At 36.4% G+C, this 22,999-nt stretch overlaps 2 protein-coding genes across 2 annotated transcripts in view; one reads left to right on the top strand and one right to left on the bottom strand.

The window, feature by feature from the left end:
• The window catches only part of LOC148953293 (uncharacterized), a 120,016-nt gene extending 112,860 nt beyond the window's left edge, over window positions 1–7,156 (top strand). The window contains exons 10-11 of the mRNA XM_089087918.1: window positions 6,147–6,261; window positions 7,045–7,156. Of these exons, the coding sequence (XP_088944044.1) occupies window positions 6,147–6,261; window positions 7,045–7,156 (227 nt within the window). The remainder of the gene's footprint in view (window positions 1–6,146; window positions 6,262–7,044) is intronic.
• Window positions 7,157–10,213: 3,057 nt separating this feature from the next.
• Window positions 10,214–22,999, bottom strand: part of LOC148953294 (uncharacterized) — a 19,167-nt gene continuing 6,381 nt past the window's right edge. The window contains exons 2-4 of the mRNA XM_089087919.1: window positions 18,425–18,515; window positions 14,105–14,230; window positions 10,214–10,634 (exon numbers count right to left, since the gene is read on the bottom strand). Of these exons, the coding sequence (XP_088944045.1) occupies window positions 10,324–10,634; window positions 14,105–14,230; window positions 18,425–18,515 (528 nt within the window). The 3' untranslated portion in view covers window positions 10,214–10,323. The remainder of the gene's footprint in view (window positions 10,635–14,104; window positions 14,231–18,424; window positions 18,516–22,999) is intronic.

The raw sequence follows: 22,999 nt of genomic DNA on the forward strand, positions 1-22,999 counted from the left end.
GTGGACAGCTTCACTTACCTTGGTAGTATTATTAGTAAAGATGGTGGGAGCAGTTAAGTTGTTAAAACTAGATTAGCCAACATTCAGGGTGTTTCTTTCACAGTTAGAAAAGTTTGGAAGAATAGCAAGATAAGTTGGCAAACCAAGATTAGAATATTTGAAGCTACAGTGATGACAGTGGTTAAATATGGCTAGGAAGCATATTTGGTGATCAATATTCTCTCAAATTTCACCTTCATAGACTTAGCATTAATAGAACGATTATCACAGTAGTTGTGGTGGTAATAAGAGAAATATTTTTAGCGTTAGTGTATTAGTAGTAGTAGTAACAGTAGTAACAGCAGCATTGAAAGCGGTAGTAAAATGTATATCATGCCTTTTGGTCATTTGGACATCTCTTTCATGATGCCCCGGAAGCTTGACCTTGAAAAATCAAGCCTTTCTCAAAACATTGCTGATTTACCCTTTTGATCTTCTTTTGACACCCTTATCATCTTAATACTATAAGCCTTACAATTTGTTGCAATTTAAGTAGTAGCTGGAGTAGTTTAGTAGCAGTTGTAGTATCAGTAAAAGTAGCACCGGTAGTAGAGTTAGTAGTGACATGCACATATTACCTTTTTGGCCAATTAATCTTCCCCTTTAAGTAAACTCTGAAAGTTCCAAATTAACGCTCAAATCCATTCTTGAGATATCTCCTTTTGTCAGTCTGCATGTCCTTCGTTTTTTGGGAAAGTAGAAGTCGAAGATGCATAGCTTTCCTCAATAATATATACTTAATACAATAATATATTTTCCAGAGAAATTGCCTACCGATTTCTTTGAGTCCTCGACAAATTGACATTATCTGAAACAATAAGCTGCATGAAAAACATGGTTTAATTCTTATTTCTGGGGCTATAATGAGAGAAAGGTTAAGATGGCTAGGACGTTTTCAGCGGATGAATTATTACAGATTTACAAACGTTGCCCTTTTTGGCCAACCGTCTAGGGTCGAGCAAAAAACAGGTCGTCCCAAAATGAGATGGGAGGATGTCCCAAGGGAAAATTTAAGGTAAATGGGCCCTTCTTGTGAGGGGGTGAAGATCAAGGTTTTGAATAGATTAGGATGGATGAGGAGCGTGCGCGGCCACGTTGGCTTCAGGTCGTCTGGTGCTGCAATGAATTGTAAGTAGCGGCAGTAGTAGTAGTAGTTGCTTCACGAGAAGTAAAAAGCGAATAAAACTTAAAAACAGACAAGAGACTTGCATATATAAGATATCAAACTAACGACGAACAAAAACTATATATGACAATAAAGCCAAGCTACTAAACCAAAAATTACAAGAGTTAAAAGGAATTACCCTGGTACATTTTGTAAACAATGTAAACAATGAAAAATTGCCTAACTTACAACCGTTAACATGAGACCTCAGAACGAGGGGGGGAGGGGTGAGGTTACATCCGGAAACGCATTACTGCTTCAACTTTTGAGAAATAATTACTGAAACTTTTGTTTTGGGAAAATGATGGGTGCTTGGGGGGGGGGGGTCTGGTTGCTCTCAAGTTACTTTGATTCACAGAAAGGGCACTATAACTTCGAATTTCGGATCAAATGAGCCCATCTGAAGTTTCTAGTACCCCAAATTCCCTAATCTACCTTATATTCCCCCAGGACATAGCTTACACTCTTTGCTCCAGGGCTCTTGGGGGTTCGGTCAATCCTTGATTCATTGTTATATGTTTTTCAGACTATTTTGAACAAAATGGATGTTTCACAATTTCAATCAGATGTGCGTGGTGAAACGAGAGGTAGTGGGAGTAGGTGTCTAGTTAATCTTCATCAGATTTGACTCTTAAAAGGGTATAAGCTTTCGATGTGGCTCATTTGTTTGAAAATTGGAAGTTAACATGGTTTATGGATTTTTTTTATGCGAGCCCATAGTACTTTGTGGTTGATCATCGACATTAGTTGGTTAGTTGCAAGTTTTGATAATTATTAATCGCGTATTGGAAGGATAAACTCTTGTATAATATTTTAAAAAGAGAAATACTTGAAGAAAGCGTGTGCACATGATAAAGTTATCGTAGCATTGAATGCTGACAACGATAAATATTTGAACTATTAAATTGGCACTAATGGGGATCCTATTGGAAATGTACGCCTGCTTTGTCATGACAGTGAGGCGTTAAATTCCTTTGGAATACCAATAGAATTCAAAATTATTTGTGGCGGTGGATATACCAGAATATCTTTTCCAAAGATGATAGCACGTAAGAAGAATGCGAACCTAAGACTTCTAGTTGACGACGAAGGCAAACTTTTTCCTACTGCTTTTCTTAACATTTTAACCGTTGATAGATCCTATTAACATCTTTTTGGTATTAGCATTCAAAAGAAGAAAAGAAGAAGACAAGCCTACTCTAGCCCCAATGTCATTAAACACATTTTGTCTCAGTGCTAGAATTGTTACCTGTGTAAAAATAATGTGGGTGAAATCACCGGCAAAATAAAAAATGCATTGGCAGATAATATCACCGAGGTAATTGATGACGATTGAAAGAAAAGCAAAGCCTCGGTAAATATTGCTAGGATCATAAACTGTTTTTCATCAGATAGAGTCAATGAGCCCAATTAGACCAAAAATGAAATGTGTGATGAGAATGTACCTGAAAGCTATGCTAAAACCCGTGTATGACCCCAAAATGGAACAAGTTTCATATCAACAAAAACATAAATAAGTATTTTATGAAACGAATTCAAAGCATTGATTTTTATTTTATGATGATATTCTACATGCCAAGTATATTCTACATGCCAAGTATTTTAATACGAAATATTTTATGCATTAATTTTTTTCATTATTTTAGAGTACGCTATCAAGTCGAAAGCTTAGAATGTTTACTAAGAAGTCGGACATGTGAGAAAAGGAATTTTTAGCTGGTTAAGGCATTTGGATCCAAGACACAGAAAAATATTTTAATTTCATGTCCTTGGTACCCAAACTCCCAAATATAAAGAAAAATCTTTGAAAACTACAGTTGTTAGGTATGATTGGACCCAAGACGCATGTGTCCAAGATATGAAAAACTTTTTAATTTCATGACCTTAGTACCAAAACTTCCAAATATAAAGAAAAACCTTAATTGAACCTAAGGAACATGGATCCAGGGGACGAAAACCTTTTTAATTTTATGTTCTTGGTACAAAACTTCAAAATTTGAAGAAAAATACTAATTTGACCTAAGGTACATGGGTTCAAGAGATTAAAAAACATTTTTAATTTGATGTCCTTGGTACCAAAATTTCCAAAGATAAAGAAAATCTTAATCCAACTAAGGTACATGGACACAGGAGACGAAAATTTTTTTAATCTAATGTCCTTGGTAGCAACACTTCCAAATATAAAGAAAATCTTAGAAAACCACAGTTCTTAGGTATGACTGGACCTAAGACTCCTAGGTCCAAGAGATGAAAAACTCTTTAATTTCATATCGTTGCTACCAAAACTTCCAAATATAAAGAAAAATCTTAGTTGGACCTAAGGCTTAGGATCCAAAAGACAAAAAAAAAATTTAGTTTCATGTCCTTAGTGCCAAAATTTCCAAATATAAGGAAAATCTTAATTCTACCTAAAGTACGTGAATCGAAGCGACGAAAAAACAATTAATGTCATGCCCCTGGTAGAAAAAATACCAAATACTGAGAAACATCTTAGAAAAAGACAGTTTTTATGTATGATTGGACCTAAGACGCAAGCAAACAAGAGAAATTTTTTTTTTTAATTCATTTTCTTGGTACCAAAACTTCCAAATATAAATTAATTCTTAATTACATGTAAGGCACATGGATAAAAGAGACGAGAAAACATTTGATTTCAGGTCCTTGGTACCAAAACATTCAGATGGTACAAAAACTTCCAGACTTCCAGAAAAATCTTAATTTGACCTTAGGCACATGGATCCAAGAGACGAAGAAACTTTTGAATTACATGTCCTTGGTACCAAAACTTCCAAATATGAAAAGAAGTCTTAGAAAACCACATTTTTCACGCATGATTATACCTAAGACTCTAGAATCTAAGAGAAAAAGAACTTTTTAATTTGATGGCCGTGGTACCAAAATATTTAAATATAAAGATATATCTTAATTGAACTTAATGCACATGAATCTAAGAGACTAAATACTTTTTAATTTCATGCCCTTGGTACCAAAACTTACAAATATAAAGAAGAATCAAATATAAAGTACATGGATCCAAGAGAAGAAAAAACATTTTAATTTCATTTTCTTGGTAGCGAAACTTCCAAATATGCAGAACCATCTTAATTCGACCTTAGACACATGGATCCAAGAGGCAAAAAATCCATTTAATTTTATGTCCATGGTACCAAAACTTCCGATTATAAAACAATTCCTAATTCGACACAAGGCAAATGGATCCAAGAGACAAAAAACATTTTAGTTTCATGTCCTATTTACCAAACTTCCAAATATAAAGAAAAATCTAAGAAAACCCCACTTTTTAGGTATGATTGGACCTAATAAACATGTGTCCAAGAGATAAAAATTATTTAATTTCTTGTCCTTGGTATAAAAACTTCCTAATATAAGGAAAAGTCTTAATTGAACCTAAGGCACATGGACCTAAGGGACGAAAAACTTTTGAATTCCATATCCATTGTACCAAAACTTCCAAATATAGAGGAAAAACCTTAATTTGACCAAAGGTACATAGATCTAAGAGACAAAAAAACATTTTAATCTCATGTCCATGGTAGGCAAACTTCCAAATATAAAGAAAAATCTTAATTCAACCTAAGGTACATGGCTTCAAAAGACAAAAAAAAACATTTTAATTTCATATCCTTCGTAGCAAAATTTAATAATATAAAGAGATATCTTAAAAAACCATAGTGCTTAGGTACGATTGGACCCAAGACACATGTGTCCAAGAGACGAAAAAATATTTTAATTTAATGTCGTTGCTACCAAAACTTACAATTATAAAGAAAAATCTGAGTTCGACCTAAGACACATGGATCCAAGAGACACAAAAACATTTGAACTTCATGTACTTTGTACCAAAACTTCCAAATGTAAAGAAAAATCTTAATCCGACCAAAGTTACACGGATCCAAGAGACGAAAAATCATTTTAATTTCATGTCCTTGGTACCAAAACTTCCAAACATAAAGAAAATCTTAATTCAACCTATGACACATGGATCCAAGTGATGAAAAATCATTTTAACTTCATGTCTTTGGTACCAAAACTTCAAAAATATAATATAAAGAAAAATATCAATCCAACCTAAGGTTGGATCCAAGAGACGAAAAACATTTTCATTTCATGTCCTTGGTAGGAAAACTTCCAAGTGTAACAAAAGCACTTAGAAAACCACAGTTTTTAGGTGGGATTTGACCTAAGACACAAGGGTCCAAGAGATGAAAAACGTTTTAATTTCATACTCTTCATACCAAAACTTTCCGATATAATGAAAAATCTTAATTGGACCTAAGGTATATGGATCCAAGAGACGAAAAACTTTTAAATTTCATGTCATTAGTACACAAACTTTTAAATATAAAAGAAATCTTAGCTCAACCTAAGGCATATGGATCTAAGAAACAAAAAACATTTTAATTTCATGTCCTTAGTTCAAAAACTTTCAAATATAAAGAAAAATCTTAGAAAACCACAGTTTTAGGTATGATTGTACCTAAGACACAAGGATCCAAGAGATGAAAAACTTTTTAATTTCGTGTCCGTGGTACCAAAACCTCCAGACAGACGCTGGGACAAGCTAACACCTGCTCAGACACACAATGTGACCCTGGTTTCAGAGTTTCTACATGTGAAAATTACCCTATAATAAACAGTCTGCCTCAAAAATTATCCGCTCCATCCCATAGATCAATATTAAAACTCACCCTAAGGATAACTGAATCTCATTGACAGTCATGTTTCCCAAATCGCTTTAAATTTCCAAAATTTTTATACCAACGCCGAAAGTCTAAATTTTTATATTATCCTGTAATAAACAGTCGGCCTAAAAAATTATACCCTCTATCCCATATGCCAACATTAAAACCCATTCCAAGAATCACTGAATCTCATTGAAAGTCATGTTTCCCAAATCGCTTTAAACTTCCAAAATTTTTAGTCACTAATGCCGAAAGTCTAAATTTTAAGTCTAAATTTACTGAACTCAAGGTTCTATCAGAATTAAACCAAGTTGAAGTTATAGGCGTTACAGAAGTACAGTCTCATGATCAAAGGTATATACGTTTTTCAAATTGTTCAGAATTTATCAAACTCCGTCCATCAGATAACCCCTTTGGAAAAAAAGGAGGTGATGTCATGTTCTTTACTAAATACATTGTTTTCCCTAAAATTACTCATATCGCTAATTTATCGGAGTATGATGAAATACTTTGACTAAGTACTAGACCTAAGGTACTCCCCCGTCCCTATAATACCATTGCAATAGCCAAACCACAACATTATGCAAAACACGAATTTCTCCAGCAATTGAAAACCAATCCTGATTTTGTTACCTGAAAGCGCCCAAATACTGGACTTTTTTGGTTAGTGGTGCCAATGTACCTTAGATCTATTCAATTTGTTCCTCTCTAAAAGTTAAGCAAACACTAAAATTCCGACAACTAGGAGAAACTCCTCTCTAGATGTTAATCTAACTAATTATAATAATTTTTACAGTCCCACTTCAGCTTTCCCTCTATTGGGTGCGAGTTATCATCTTTCCCTCCACCTGTCCCCCTTTTTTTAATTAAGCATTTATTCTCAGTAACTTAAGGTTTTTTACCACTCCCTTCAAAATGCTGGCCCTCTCTCTTTTGGAGCTTGGCTGAGTACTGAACATTGGTCCGATATCTATAATTTGCATAATCTTGATGAAAAAATCATTATGTTTAAAAAAAAAGCTAAATGATAAATATCTAATTTCTCCCCAAAAAAAGATTTAAAAAGTGCTCGGATGACGAACCATTCTTTAATGAACCCATAAAAGCACTAATTATAAAAAAATTGAATCTTTTCAGATATGGTAATCTGGATGAAGCTGATAAACTAAGAAAAGCAATTAAAAAGGAAATACGTAAATCTGCTCGATGCTACTACAAGAATAAAGTCGAAGAATTGGTTTACCAATAAACCAAAAAATTGGTATTACGAGGTATGAAAAAAAGGTGTGCAGTAGAAGTCTAAACCAGCTTGATTTCAACCTACCTGAATTCCGAGAAGTTACTGCTAATAATCTTAACAGGTTCCTTGCTTCTATCGTACAGAGCCTTGCAGCATTATCTTGTCAATTACCAACTGATGATTTCCTACCTTCTTTCCCCTCCGTATCTCAGTCTGAGATCGAAAAAAGAATTGGGAAACTAAGAAAAACAAGTGTCTACCCTTTAGATATTCCGTTTCCTCTTATTAGTGCTTTCAGTGACTTCCTTTCAAAGCCCTTGTCGGCTCTTTTCAATGAGATTACTGAGTCTGGGCAATATCCATAAATTTGGAAACAGGGTTTCATAACCCCCTTGAAAAACAAAGACGAAAAACCTGGTTTTGAAGGTGTTTGTCCTATTTCATTCACTCCTATAATCCCTAAAGTATATGAAGGATTCCTTGCGGATTTGCTAAAAGAAAAAATCCTTCCTCTTACTGACCTGAGACAATTTGGGAACCTCAAATCTACTTCTACTTCCCAATACCTTGTTTTTCTTATTAATTTTATTTCGGAAAACTCTTCAAAAACCTGATTCCTGGCTAAATTTAATTTCCATTGACCTTCAAAAAGTATTTGAACTTGTTAACTACAATCGATTAGTTGAGAAACTTGTAACTGATTTCAGTATTGATTCTTTCCTGATTAAATCAGTTGCCTCCTTTTTATCAAGTAGATCACGGGTAGTCAGATATCCGAATCATTATTCCAGTCCCCTCTCTGTACACAATGGAGTACCCCAAGGTGCTCTCCTAGGTCCTCTCCTATTTTCAGTTATGATTAATTGCCTCGCTAAGGAATTTCCTGACAGATAGAAATTTGTGGATGACATAATAGTCGTTGAAACCTGCAACAGAAACTTAATAAGCAACCACATGAGTATCCTCAATTATATTGCAGGCGACCCTGATGACTTAGACATGAGAGTAAACTCCTCTAAATCTATGATAATGCTAATAAGTTTCCTTAAGACCTCACCGCTTTTATTCAACCCTATCCCCCCAGATATTTCTGTGTGATCCGTTAAATTATTTGGGATCACAATTTCTGTTAAGTTAAAGTGGGATATCCACGTTAAAATATTGTCCAGAGCTAATGCGTCCATTTCTCCCCTTAAGCTCTTAAATAAATATAATGTCAACCCCTTTCATTCCTTGAGAATTTGTATTTCTTTTGCCCGCCCGCATCTTTATTATTCTTGCGCAGTTTGACATCCTAGTATCTCCCGTGATTAATCAGAAAAAGTTGAGTCAGTTAAAAAAAGAGCCCTGAGAAAAATTATCAGAGAAGCTAAGGTACCATACTCGCTCCTTCTTAAAAAGATCGAGCTGGAAACTCTTGAGCACAGGGAGTACCTCTGTTTTCCAAAAAAATCCAATAACGAACCCTTGCACGGAGAATATTTTCCCTAACAAACACTCTCCGCCCGGACACCGCCTACCAAGTAGTGTTTCTGATCCGTCTCCTATCTTGTCCCCCGTCCGTTGCTTTACGTCCAGGTAAGAAATCCTTTGTCTCCTTCATTACTGACAAAATAAACCGATAGTTTCTTTGGTTTTTATTATTCGGTTGTGATACCCAAGTTTTATGTTCCCGCTTTTATTTTGCTCCCTCCCCTATTAGATATGTTCTTTTTTAACCTCTTTTAACGTATATTTTACTTCACTCTCTTTTTTAATTTTATCAGTTTTTACCTTTCTAACTTTCTGACATTTTACAGCTTAATATTTTTTGATTAATGAATGGTTTTGCCATTGTGATATTATTGTTTTTGGCATTGCTTGCCACTTTTTTAGTTGTTGTGCTTGTTTTATGATTTTTTTTTGGATTTCATGACCTCCAAAATACGAATTCGTTCCTTCGGGGCTTGTGATAGGACTGTTTTTAAAATATAAATATTTATTTATCTATCTATCTAAGCTACATTTTAATCAAGCCTTAAACCCTAAAAAATCATAAGGCTGTCAGACATGACCTTTTTTAACAAAAAAAAACTTTGCTCAGGCATTTTTTTCAAAATACCTAAGCAAAGTTTAGGGCATTGCGCTATAAGGTGGAAACTGCGAGTAAAGTGAGAATTTGATAAATGGCTAAGATGAATGGATGTTGAGTAAAAGGAGATTAAAACTAATGAGTGATTAATGGGATTCCGTTAAAGAAAGGTAAATTGAATGTCAATGAGTTGCATGCAAGCCTTTTCTAAAATTATATAATATTTACTTGTTTTTACTCTCCATGAAAAATTTGATTCCAAGACTTTTTTAACCTGAGTGGTAAAAGGAAGACCTCCTTGAATAAATATAGTAAAATGCTCCTTCTGTTTGGTTATAACACAAATAAGAAGCAGAGACGATTTATTTCCTTTTCGATGACCTGTCTGCATCTTCACTAAAGGGTTCTCCAATACTAATATTATTTTTATATCTCATAAATATTATCATCTTCTTTCTGTCAAACAAAGTTTTGTGTTAATTAAGGGTCTTGGCAAAACCCAGCCCACGCAAAACTATTCCCAGCGAAACTCAGTCGTGACAAGTTCAACCTGCCAAAGGATCTTGGCTCAGAATCTGTTAGGAATTGCAAAAAAAAAAAAAAAAAAAAAAAAAAAAAATCGGTAACACTGCTAAGCGATTAGGATTTCCTTAGTAACAAATCATTGGATGAAACTTGACAGATAAAGTCAGACTTTCTGTCAGCTCCATGTTATCTTTTTTTTAGAATCTGCAAGTATCTTAACCGCTCAGGCCTACGTTAAAGGTTGCCACGCAAGTTTCTTGGACAGTAAAGTTAGTCATGATTCATCGAACGCACAGTCACGGTTACAATCACAGTCACATTCTATTAGAAATAAAGACTTTTCAAATTAAATAGGTCGTAAATAAACTTAGGCTTTAAAGTAGAAGCATGTTGAGATATCCACGTGACACTGTTTTTACACGGGAAAAGTCACATCGTAGCATATAAAGTCTTTTGGAAATCAAAAATACTCTGACTCAATATGTATTTAATTTTTTTAATTTCTACCACACATAAAACTTTTAATTAATAATTGGCTCTTTAAGTAGACGAAGCTGAAAGCATATAATAAAATGTCATGCTAGAACATTTTTCTCAAAATAACACTAACTAATATACAAAAATAAATATAAGCTGTACTAGAGACTGGAGCTGAATTATCTGCATCATATTGACAGTCGTCCCCTTGATAATACCTTTTAAAATGATTAATGTTTATTCCCAGATTAGTGAAATCTTTCATTACTCTGTCAATCTGAATTTGAGAAAGTATCTTAGTTCTTGAGAGGAGCCATCCCTGCTCTATTTTTCTTCCAAAGGCTTCGTCACAAGAGTATACTGTTGCAAATGTCGTGTAGTCTGTGTCTAAAATAAGGTAGGAACCTTGTGGAACTGCAAAAGAAAATAAAAATTAGTTTCTATTAAAACTTCTAAATTAAAAATTAAGACTTCTAATTCACTTTTGACTGTGAATGAATGAAAAAGAAAATCAATGTCGAAATGGGTTTCTTCCTAAGTAATTTAATTTTTTTTTTTGTTAAATCAAATGTTGAATATATACACCAATATTTGTTTCAAAAATAGCATATGTACTTCAAGGTCCAAAATTCAAATCGTAGAGTTAAAAAAAATACTGGAAATTATCACTCTATGCTAGCTACTAAAAACTGAATGGGTGGGAAGCTGGTTACTGACTAAAAAGAGATGAAGTCACTGATAAATATTACGGTTACTAGGTACATTCCTCTTTAGTTCTAACTAAACTCAGTGATAAAGTGAGCCTGTTCATTGAACAGTCACTGGATGAGGATGCACGAAATTAATCAGCTCTAGTGATTTATAATATTGATAACAAGGAACAATAATACCCCCCCCCCACCCATTAGATTTCTTATCCATCGAAACACGTGTTTTTAGCCTGATTTAATACTTGTAGTGGGGTTATGGTGTATCCCAACTAGATTCGAAACCATGGTTTTAGGAATTTGTCCTAGCCCATGGTTTTGAATTTTTCCTTTTTGCCAAGTGCAGATAAGAACTTCTGCCCGATTTCATGCCTGTCTATGATAAAATTTTTAAACGCCTATTTAAACGCACCCTAATTAAAACGCAGTATTTTTTTGTATTTTGCATTAGCCTTCTTAGTCACTTTATAGCCTCTTTCTCTATTTCAGGATTTTACCATATTCTTTTTCCAAAAACTTCTCGCGTGTGTCTTTGATTTTTTCAGATCTTTTAATCAGGTTGTGAAATTTTAAAACACTTAGTACCCAATATAATACTGTGCTTAAAGTGGGCAGATCTAATTTATATTTAAAAGAAATTTTGTTTTACAAATGGTTTTAAAATACGTCATTACGGCGTCCAATTTTATCAAGAAAATTACAAATGAACTTTGCTTGTAGCTTGCGGATTACTTAGAGCCCAAAGAGTTTTTTTTTCACTCTATAATACTGGAAAAATACTTATATCCTCCCCCGATTTTTTCCATATCTCGGGCAAAAATCTATAAATTTCCCCTTTTTTAGCAGAACATGCTTATTTCTTCCCTTCCCTCTCCCTAAATTGAATTCTTCCTAACGAAAATACCCTAAAAACACCATATTTCTCATTTTACCCCCACTAAGATTCCACTTTGTTCCTTAAGCAATAAATTTTGATGTTCTCATATTGTGTTTAATCTTTTGACCATTACGGCATAAAAAAAACTTGCATAATAGACCTGTGAGTTTTAGAGTTAGGTATGATCCCTGAATTTCAGATTTAAATGACTAAAACCTTTGAATTTCCACTCTTTATTTTTGAACATTGAAAATAGCTAATCTTACGAACCAACTCAATACACCTTCACACGCTCTTTTTATTCTTTAATCACCTCTAATCACAAGAAACTCAACAGAGACACTCCAAAAAACAAAGTCAGCCGAGAATAAGGCAGAAGATATGTTTCGACTACCAAATGTCAGAATAACAATTGATACAAATACCAACCGGCATACGGCATACCGACCATTACGGCATAAAAAAACTTGCATAATAGACCTGTGAGTTTTAGAGTTAGGTATGATCCCTGAATTTCAGATTTAAATGACTAAAACCTTTGAATTTCCACTCTTTATTTTTGAACATTGAAAATAGCTAATCTTACGAACCAACTCAATACACCTTCACACGCTCTTTTTATTCTTTAATCACCTCTAATCACAAGAAACTCAACAGAGACACTCCAAAAAACAAAGTCAGCCGAGAATAAGGCAGAAGATATGTTTCGACTACCAAATGTCAGAATAACAATTGATACAAATACCAACCAGATTAAAAACGAATCAATAGGGTTTAATAAAAACTATAAAAAAGCAACCTTCCTTTGCAGTGGCCAGAGGTCCAAATATCATCTTATACAGCATAAGAAAAACAAATTTAGCCAACTGGGCCAGCTCAACCTAGGAAAAAACAAAATCAGAAAACAAGAATTTTAACTCACTCACCAGAAATTTAACTCACTCAGCTCACTACGGGATGCTGAAGGCCCTTGACCAAGCTCTGAATATTCAAGATATGCCAACTGCTAAATCGTCCTACCAACAGAGAGCAGTGGTGGGCAAACCCTCTCACCTTTATATAGGATAACCAGTTTTAACCCCGAACCACAAAGACCATGTAATCAATAAAGGGCCAATGCTCGGAAGCTTAATAGATACCTCTCATCCCAAAAAGGCAAATCAGCAAAAAATGGTAAAAAAAAATATCTTAACAAGAATCAGCAGACGAATTGCCACAAATTTGAAACAACCCAACCCAGGCAAATACATACAAAAAATTCATTACCATAGCCCTTGAACAAATCTCCTTTATGTTCTTATCAAACTCAGTCTGAAGCGACAAAAAGCTATAGAACGTCAAAGTAATTCACAAACCTCAGCTAACGGTCAGAAGATTTCATAAAACTAGAAAATAACCCTCCAAAAACTAACAAAAGAAAGTTGTGAAACACGGAAAACACTCAAATTACTTTGAAGTAGCCCATACAAATCAATACAAAAAATTCAACCCAGCGAGTGAGTAAAACTTAGTACAGATAATTGGCGACACAAATGAATCAGAAATAAGGGAAAACCACATATAAGATCATGCAGAATCTATTAAGATTTAAGGTAAGAACTCAAGAAACACGGAACAACCCGAAGTTCCTCGTTGTTTCTGTTAAAATTCAAGCATTGAATGAAGAGGTTTTTGTTTCTGATATTTTACACACTGCTTTTAGTCCAATAATGATTTGATACTCCACAACTGCAACTGTTACTTGAAGAGGAATATATTCTCAATATTCGCACTTTTTTACGATGAAAAAAACCTCAACAAAAATTGATAAAGACCTACGACCCTGAAGACTAGAGTCGACTTTACTTCCAGTTGAGCTGACCGGACTTATTTTGAATATGTATTACTGTGAATGTTCAAAATTGGTGAATCGTAGACATTCACCGGAGAATGTCCGAAATGTCTTTTTGTCTCCATGGATTTAGTCAGCGAGGCCAGTCAACTTTTTCAGTTTTATGCAAGGTTTGATGGTGAAGGTTAGGTTGTGTCTTTAACCCATTTATGAGACTAATAACCTAATTTAACCTAACCCAACCTAACCTAACTTTAACTTTTACCATCAAAGCTTGCATCCAAGTATATGATTCAATCCAGTAGGGAAAAAGGATACTTTCGGACATTCACCGCTGAATGTCGACATTAAACAGATTTCACACATTCACAGTAACATATAGCCTACATCGGATATATTCAATACAGACTTATTTTGTCGTTTATACGGACATAGCCAACTACTGTAATTAATTTATTATTTTACTTACGTTGAGGAAATTCAACCGTCAAACTTGCCGGTGCGCTTGCATTTGGCTGATTCCCGACTCCCGTTATACTGAGGTATGCATTATCACTCGTTGTACCAGTATTGAGTACACTGAATGTCCCGGGTTCTAAAAATCAAAAATGGAAAAGACTAATCAAAAGAAAAATGTTCAACATAAAAAGGGCTCCAGAGCAAAAGCCTATGACTGTCTCGGGATCAAGGGGTACTGAAGACATAGCATTTTTAGCCCCTCCTCTTAGCTAACAAAAAATTTTAAATTGAATTTCAACCCTCCATACTCTTCCCCCACAAACACACAGAATATCCATTCGTATCAGGAATAGCATCCCTTTCCATCTATTTAAAATTCTATAGCAAAAATATCATTAAGAAATATTAAAAAAGAATACTATGCACCCAAAACAATGACCACATATTAAAGTTTTGTTAAAAAATTCAATTGTAATCCAACATTTTAATGCTTAAGCAGGAAAACTGAAACAGCGGGCCACAACAAATCAATTTGCAATTATTTATATAAACAATTCTACACCACGAATTGGGGGTCCAAGGGGGGCAATAACCTCCCCCCCCCCGCCTTCCTTAGTTACATCTGAGAATGATCAGAAAAAGATCAGAAATTAGAAAAGAAAACAAGTTTTTCCTACTGAAAGTAAGAAGCAATTTGAATCAGAATAAAAAGTTTTTTTAAAGACTAAGAAGCTTCAATTCAATGAACGAGGGATTGAAGAAGGGGCAACCCCAGGCTCATGTCTAGGTGCCTAAGCGGTCATAGCTTCAATTACTTAAAAGGGCATTAGGTTTGAAACACGGGAGTGAACTATCCCCAGGCTTGTTCATAAATCAACGATAAAAATGGGTTTCTTGAGAACAACAAGGTGCATACAATAGCCCTTGGTGGAAAATCTATAATACTTCTATTATTTGCAGATTATTTTGCAAATGTTTTGCAAAATTTTCATTAAAAAAGAAGCTTATAGGGACATGCTCTGCATTGGAAAGAAAGGATCCTGCCGCATAAAACGAAACACAATTCATGTTTGTCTTACCTCGGGAACTAATGACATATTCCTGAATTTACAACAAGAGAATTTATGGGTCAGCAGCAAATACGGTTTGCTTTCAAAATGGCTTAACAGGGAGAGCAAGACAATGAAGATGGTCAGCCGCTTTTACCAAAGATCGTCCCAATTAGACTACTCCAGTGGATCCCAAGTGGTTCCAAATTAATATACAAAAATAAGATTTTTTTTATGTTGATTCCAAACTCATTTTAGACCCACACTCTCAAGTCTGTTGAATTTTTTTCGACATGGTGTATAGTCCTAATATGGGTAGGCACGTCATCCTCACACAGACGAGGGTCTTTTGTATGCTCTGTTGGATAAAAATGATAACGTCTGTCGATGAAACCTTAATGCAAGAGAATAAACATTTGGATTGAGCATAGAAGACACCACTAATAATTAATCTAGATGATGAATAATTTCTTAGACCACACTGATTTTCCATTTACAAAAAATTTAAACAAGAAAAACGGGTTTTAATTTTTATAAATCAGTGAATAAAAATAAAACACTTGATTGAACAAAAATACTCTGAATATTTCGGCCCCACGTCCGGGAGCCTTTCTCAACGGAAGAAAATAAATAAAAAAAAATGAAACAAAAAATGTTCTTTTTAAAACCTTAACTTACATCAACATAAAAACATACTAAAAAAACAGAAGAAATATATAAATAAATAGGAAAACAAAACTCGCATATTAAATAAGCACTTCCATTCACTGTCGTATAAACAAAACTGGATGTTTACATTGATTGAAACACGCGTTCTCAAGATTATATAAATTTAAATATATTAGATAAACCCTTCCATTCAATGGCGTACAAACAAAATCTAATTTTTACATTGATTGGGACACGCGTTCTCAACAGTATATAAATGGAAATATATTAAATAAAAAATTCCAATCTTTGGCGTACAAACAAAATCGAATGTTTATATTGATTGAAACACGCCTTCTCAACAGTATATAAACAGTATTTAAATTTATTTCTAAAGTAACAAAAAAATTAACGAAAAAAACGGTGTGTTCTCGAATTTTACACAGTGTAAACTTGAGTGAGTGGCACATAATGCACAAGTACCAAAATTCCTTCTCCCTACGGAAATTAAAAAAGTAAAATTCTCAAATTTGGAAAGCCTTATTTTCCACGGGGGGGGGGGGGTATTTTCCAGGGGGTATTTTCCACTGGGGGTATTTTCCGGGGGGTATTTTCCAGAAGGGTATTTTCCAGGGGTGGGGGTGGGGGTATTTTCCGGGGGATGGTAATCGCCTGGGGGGGGTAAACGCCAGCCAACTAAAGGAGCATGGCCTCGTGTTTCTGTGGATCATATTCATACTCATAAGTATCAGCAGGTCTAGGTGTGACAGAAACAGTGGCGCTCCATGGATTACATGTAGCGCACTGACATTATAAAACAGTGTAATCAGATTTCGGGTAAAACTTTTCAGGTTCAGATTCAAATTTTTGCTATAAAATAAAATCCACTGTGATGGTTAAAACAATGTTTTTTACTCAAACAAGAAGTTATTTTAGATTTTTGCTCATCCAAGACATTTAGAGTGCTAAAACATGTGGTGTTGGGGAATCAAGGGATTTCCGAAGAGAACTGGGAGATGTGAAGCTTTGGATAAGTACCAATCTATCGTATTGGAACGGTGACGAGTTAGCTCACGTGTGAAATTATTTTTTTGGAAAGCAAAATATAATTCAAAGACCTGATCTAGGCTGGACAGAATATTTCCACTTCAAAAACCCAACTTCAAAAGCATAGTAATGATAACGGTGACTCACTTGTGAAAAGTTTTTTGTGGAAAGCAAAATATAATTCAAAGAGGTGGCCTAGGGTGAACAGAATCTTTCCACTTCAAAAACCGAGCCTAAACATTGCAGTATGTCTAGGAGAATGTCTTCATTTTTTTTTTTTACCGATCGAGGATATGAGGGTCGATGCATATATTTTAAACTAGGACCGCTACTTTTAGGAATAGGAATTTTCTCCAAAATAGTCAAAAAGATCTAGATGTATGGGCAGGTTAAATTTATCCCAAGCAGTCTTTGATAACCATCTATTTTTAGACATATCTTGTTTCATTGGTACATGTGTTAGCCTACTCGAGGATGCTAAACGAAGGAGTCTCAATAATTGTCCAATAGGGACATCTGTTTAACATCACGCGAGTACCATACTAACTTTTGGGTCATTTCATGACCACTGACCACACACAGTTTAGCTATTAGGCTACTAAGCTACTGTATCTACAAATATGTAGGAGTAACAAACTACCTTGCCAAATCAGCCTAAAGTAGAACATTATATATCATATTTTATATTAATCTGGATATTAAATTCTTGTACAATGAACCGTATCTCTACCAAACATCCTACATATTTGGTTCTGCAGCGACGGTAAAAATTCGTGTGTCTCAATGTTGTGTTGACTCAGCATCTATATTTACCAATGTATCTTGTAACTCACACTATTTAATTCTAGTATATGCACCTAGATTTCTATTATTAAGTATTTTTAAACTTGAAAAAAGCTTAGACGCTTCTTTATTGTCCTTATTCGCTTTGAGCCCCACTATCTTCCTTAAAACTTATTTTTATTGAGGATTTCACTTGAAAAATGAAACCAATATACCCTAATATCAAGCTCTGATAACCTAATCATAGACAGTGAGTTTATAAAACCCCTTAACAAATCTAATTCAAAATATTTTAATTCGTCCATCAGAAGGTGAACGTTGCAATTTCTTTCAACTTTATATCATTGCAGGCTGTAGCCGTTATATTTTAAATTTCTGGAAAGCATTACATCCCCAAGAAACTAAATACGCCCAATGGTTAGTCGCCAGCAGTACTTCTCAATTGTGCCTAAAGTACCTAGGCTGGCTTACAACTACCTGAAAATAAGTTTTAGTTGATAAGAGAATTTGTACAACCCTGCGTTCATTCTTCTCTCAGCAATAGTTATAATCCTAAAATAGTATTTCCTGGGCCCAACAACCACGGCTGATATCAGTATATATGTTCGCTTAATATTCGTAATTATATATACACTTCTTTTTTCATGCCTACCAATCAAGGATAAGAATGCAATAATAAAAATACCATATTAAAAGAAGGTTAACTAGCCCGACAATAAAATTAGTTAATGCTGGGCACTTTTATGACCTTGTATAATCAATTTCTGCTAAAGCGAATATCAAAATATAAGGCGAAAGCTTACCTTTCAAGGCTGCATATCTGGCTCGTACACACTCTGCATCAAATTGAAATGCAGCGTCAATTCTTTGGATTTCATACCAATCACCAACATACTATAGAAATCCAGGTTCGATATGAGACAATAATAAGAGATTTTACTAATCTACAAGAAAATAGTGTCATGCCTAGTGCTACAAAAGCTCCTTCTATGAGATTGATTTTTAAAACACTTTTCGAGGCAAAAGTTTTTCAAACAAAAGTGAAGAGTCATATAAAGCTCAGGACGAGCAGAAATAATGTCTTATGATAATTCAAGCTCAAAAAGGGGGAATTACAATTAAAGAATAAATGAAACACGAAACAATAGAAATTGAACTAAACGATCATATCACACATAAAATAACAGACACTGATATAGAAGAATAAACGAATCTTAAAACGAGGAAAAATTTAATTAAACATTAAAGCCAAGTTTAAACCAGCAAAAATTACTTCAAGCAGGAGTTTAGCTACTTTCCCCTTCCTCCTGCTCTAACTGTAAAAGTTCTAAAGCCTAATAAGTCATTTTCTCTGTACTGAAAATAAATTATACTATACATATTTTTTATAACTTTAAACAATGAAAGATAAAATTTAAAAAGAAATTTTAAATTGCTGAATTTCCAGGGATGAATATAATTATGCATTAAATATCTAGTTTTTTTTTATTAGCTCTTTCCATTTATCTTGATAATAATTATTTATTTGTTTTCGACATTTTGAAAGATAAAGCACGTGTCGCAGTTGCAGTCACAGTTGCAGTTGGTGTACTAGTTGCCCTATAATTTTATAGCTAATACCCTTACCCGTTCTTGTGACCTTGTAAATATGGATTTTTGATAACTTGGCTGTGTAAGATTGCCCTACTATTTTAGGACTAAAAGTTGTAGCGTGTAGAAAACTGAGGCGTTTGGTAAGAATTGGTACTCAAGTATCCAGTGAAAACAAAGTTTATTATTAAATTAAATAAAGAAGGAGAAACGTTGTAATTCCATAAACCCTTCCAAATAGCTCTCTTCAGGGTTAGCTAATCTTGTTATGTTGGTGTTTGTTCTTCTGGTCCACATGTTTTCCACCTTTTCCTGAAGCCCCTGCTGATTCCAGGTGGGAATCAAAGGTCAAGCTAAGCTTGTATACCTCCATGGCAGTGATGGTAGTTACAGGCAATGAGGCTCGATCTTCCGTCCCTGGGAAGCAGAGGAAATCCGTCAGCGCACCTCAAAGTGGTGGAAGGGTGTAAACACCACTCAGCTCCACGCCGAGCGATTTGGTGGCCAACGCGCTTCGGGTGACCCGCAAGACTGTGGACCTTGCGGTCAACTCTATTCCCAAGAAACATCGATGGATCTGAGACGGCATCCCCGGCAAGCGACGCGGCCCCCGTATTGGCGCGGGTGTCGAGAAGTAAACAAGCCAACCATACTACGGCGTTCCCGGCAGGCGACGCGACTTCGAATATGACGGCCAAGTCGAAAAATCCTTTTCAGGAAATCTAGGAAAACCTACTACAGTCATTAAACAGGCAAAATCTAGAATGAATGTGGGATGCTGGAATGTAAGATCCGTCAAACAAGAAGCCACGCAAGCTTTTCTTGTCTATGAAATGGAGAAGTACAACATAGACATACTTTGCATATCCGAGACCAGAATTTCCGGTTCTGGCTCCATAATTATTACGGCTCCTGAAACGCTACATCAATTCCATTTTTTCTACTCTGGAGTTGAGGATAATTCGGGACTCCATGGAGTTGGTTTCATCATGAACCAAAGAACCAGAAATGCTCTCCTAGAATGGGAACCAGTCTCTTGTATACTTGCCAGAATCAGACTAAAAGGAAACCCCGCAAATGTGTCGATAATTTCTACCTATGCCCCCACCCGTGACGCTACTGATACGACCAAGGATGATTTCTACGGCGAGCTGCAACAGCTGTCTTCTTCTGTTGCCGCACGTGACTACTTGATTGTTGCTGGAGAATTCAACGCAAGAGTTGGTCCGTCTGACCAAACCACAAGACAAGTCCTGGGAAAATTTGGACAAGGTCACAGATGCAAGAATGGGTAAAGGTTGGTAAACTACGCCTTGATGAACCACCTTGTTGTCACCAATACCATATTTCAGCACAAACCTAGCCACCTTTTAACTTGGCATTCAAATGACGGTGTCACTAAGGATCAAATAGACTTCATTCTCGTACTCCAGCGCTGGAGAAGCTCAGTACAGGACTCTCGGTCTTACAACGGCGGAGACACAGGCTCGCAGTCTGGGTCTGACCACAGGCTTGTTGCTGCAAAAATTTTACTACGTCTTGCAACTCGGAGAAAAAACAAGCCCAAGGCCGGATTCGACATTGGTAAGCTCCAAGACGAAGAAGTTCGGCAGGCCCTCAATTGGAACTGACTAACCGATTTGACGCCCTCAGTTCTGATGAAAACGTAACCCCCGAGAAGAGATGGGAGACCTTTAAAACAGTGATGACAAAGACTGCCGATGAGATCCTAGGCCGAGCAAAAATCAAACGACAGCACTGGATTACCGCTAGGACCCTGTCAATAGTCGGTGAGCGAAGACAAAAGATGGGCGGCCCTAAAGAAGAAACAAAAGAGCTGCGCAGACAGGTAAAACGCTCTGCTCGTCTGGACCGCCGCCAAATGTGGAAAGATGCTGTCGTGTCGTTAGAGAAAGCAGCACGCTCACATGATACCCGCAAGCTTGACCAGATCCTGGAAGAATCCGTTAGTAAGAAAGCTGCTGTCTCAGAAATAGTCAAAGACAGATCAGGAAAAATCATCAGTTGTCAGAAGGAGCGATCTGCAAGATGGAAGGATCACTTTCAGATCCTGCTAAACCCATCCCCATCATCTGCTCCTGATGCTCTCCCACCTGCCGTCCCTAAAGAACCCTACGATGTCGAGCTGGATACACCGACCAGAGCCGAAATACTAAAAGCGATCAAGACCCTGAAGAACCACAAAGCCCCAGGTGAAGACGGCCCCCCCCCCCCGGAAGTGTACAAACAATGCCCTGAGGCCACTGCTGAACAGCTCCATGGCATTCTCGAAGAAGTGTGGAGGACCAATTCTTTCCCGAAAGATTGGAAGAAATCAGTCATTCTCCCTTTCTATAAGAAAGGAGATAAAACCGAATGCAAAAATTACCGCGGAATAAGTCTTATAGACATTGCGGTCAAAATATTCCGTATCATACTCTCGAACCACTTCAAAGGGGAAGGGAGGAAAGAACCCGAGGAAATCAAGCCAGCTTTTGGCCAGGTAGAGGCTGTACTGATAATATCTTCGTTTTTCGCCTCATTATCCAGCAGTTTGAAAGGTACAATCTACCCCTGATCTTGATGTTCCTGGATGTTATTGCCGCCTTCGACTCTGCCATTCGCCAGAAACTTTGGAAGATCCTAGAGAATGACGGAATGCCGCTGAAGTTTGTTGAACTGATGAAGGCATACTATGACGCGTCAGTGAGCCAAGTTCGAGTCTATGGTGAAGAAACTGAAGAATTCCTGGTTGAGTTCGGAGTAAAACAAGGGTGCGTCCTCTCTCCGACTCTGTTCAATTAATGTGTCGATTGGGTGCTTGAAAATGCACTGTAGTCCTATCCAGGAGGTCAGATCGGACAAAATATTTCACTGACTGACCTCGATTATGCGGATGATGTTGGCCTCCTGTCACACCCCGTAGAAGCTCAAAACATGCTTGACAACGTGGTGGCCTGGGCAGACCTGATCGGCTTGAAAGTCAGCACAGAGAAAACAAAATTCATGGCTATTAACCACGACACAGGACCATTCACACTAACTGTCAATCAAGTTCAGCTGGAAAAAGTCAACCGTTTCACATACCTAGGCTCCCAGATATGTACTGACAGATCTTCCGACGATGATACCCAACAGAGAATACAGAAAGCGCAGACAGTCTTTGCCTCCCTTCGGAAACCCTTATGGAATCGCCGCGAAGTCAGTGTCCGTACGAAAGTTCGAATCTACATGGCACTAGTCCGCACCGTTCTCCTTGACGGATGTGAAACATGGTCTGTAAAACTACAGCATGAGAATACACTGAAGGTGTTTGAGCATACCTGTCTGCGAAAAATTCTCAGAATACAGCTGCGTGACCGTATCTCCAACGCGGATCTACGTTAAATGTGCAATATTCAGAGAGATGCTGCGCTCACTATTAAAGAGCACGGTTTGAAATGGTTGGGCCATGTATTACGGAAGCCGCCAGAGTACCTGCCTCGCCAAATACTTCTAGTCGAGCCTATTAGCTCCTGGAAGAGACGCCAAGGAGGACAGAGGAAGAACTGGTGGAACCTGGCCAAGTCAGACCTTGAATCTATTGGGGGTTTCAGAAAGTTCGGAAACAGATGGTCAACTCAGTGGCTCGCTTTTGCAGAGCAGCTGGCAGAAGATCGCTCAACATGGTCCAAGAAGGTCTCCAAGATCATCGATGCCGGGCGAGGTAGAAACGCCTGATTCCCGCCACAAGTACAAGTAAGTAAGTACAGGTTTTCCACCAAAAAAAGGGGATTATGTTAGTTTAG

Source organism: Artemia sp. Qi Xiang Cuo, chromosome 4, assembly GCF_049724085.1.
Source record: "Artemia sp. Qi Xiang Cuo chromosome 4, ASM4972408v1, whole genome shotgun sequence".
NCBI classification, from domain to species: Eukaryota; Metazoa; Arthropoda; class Branchiopoda; order Anostraca; family Artemiidae; genus Artemia; species Artemia sp. Qi Xiang Cuo.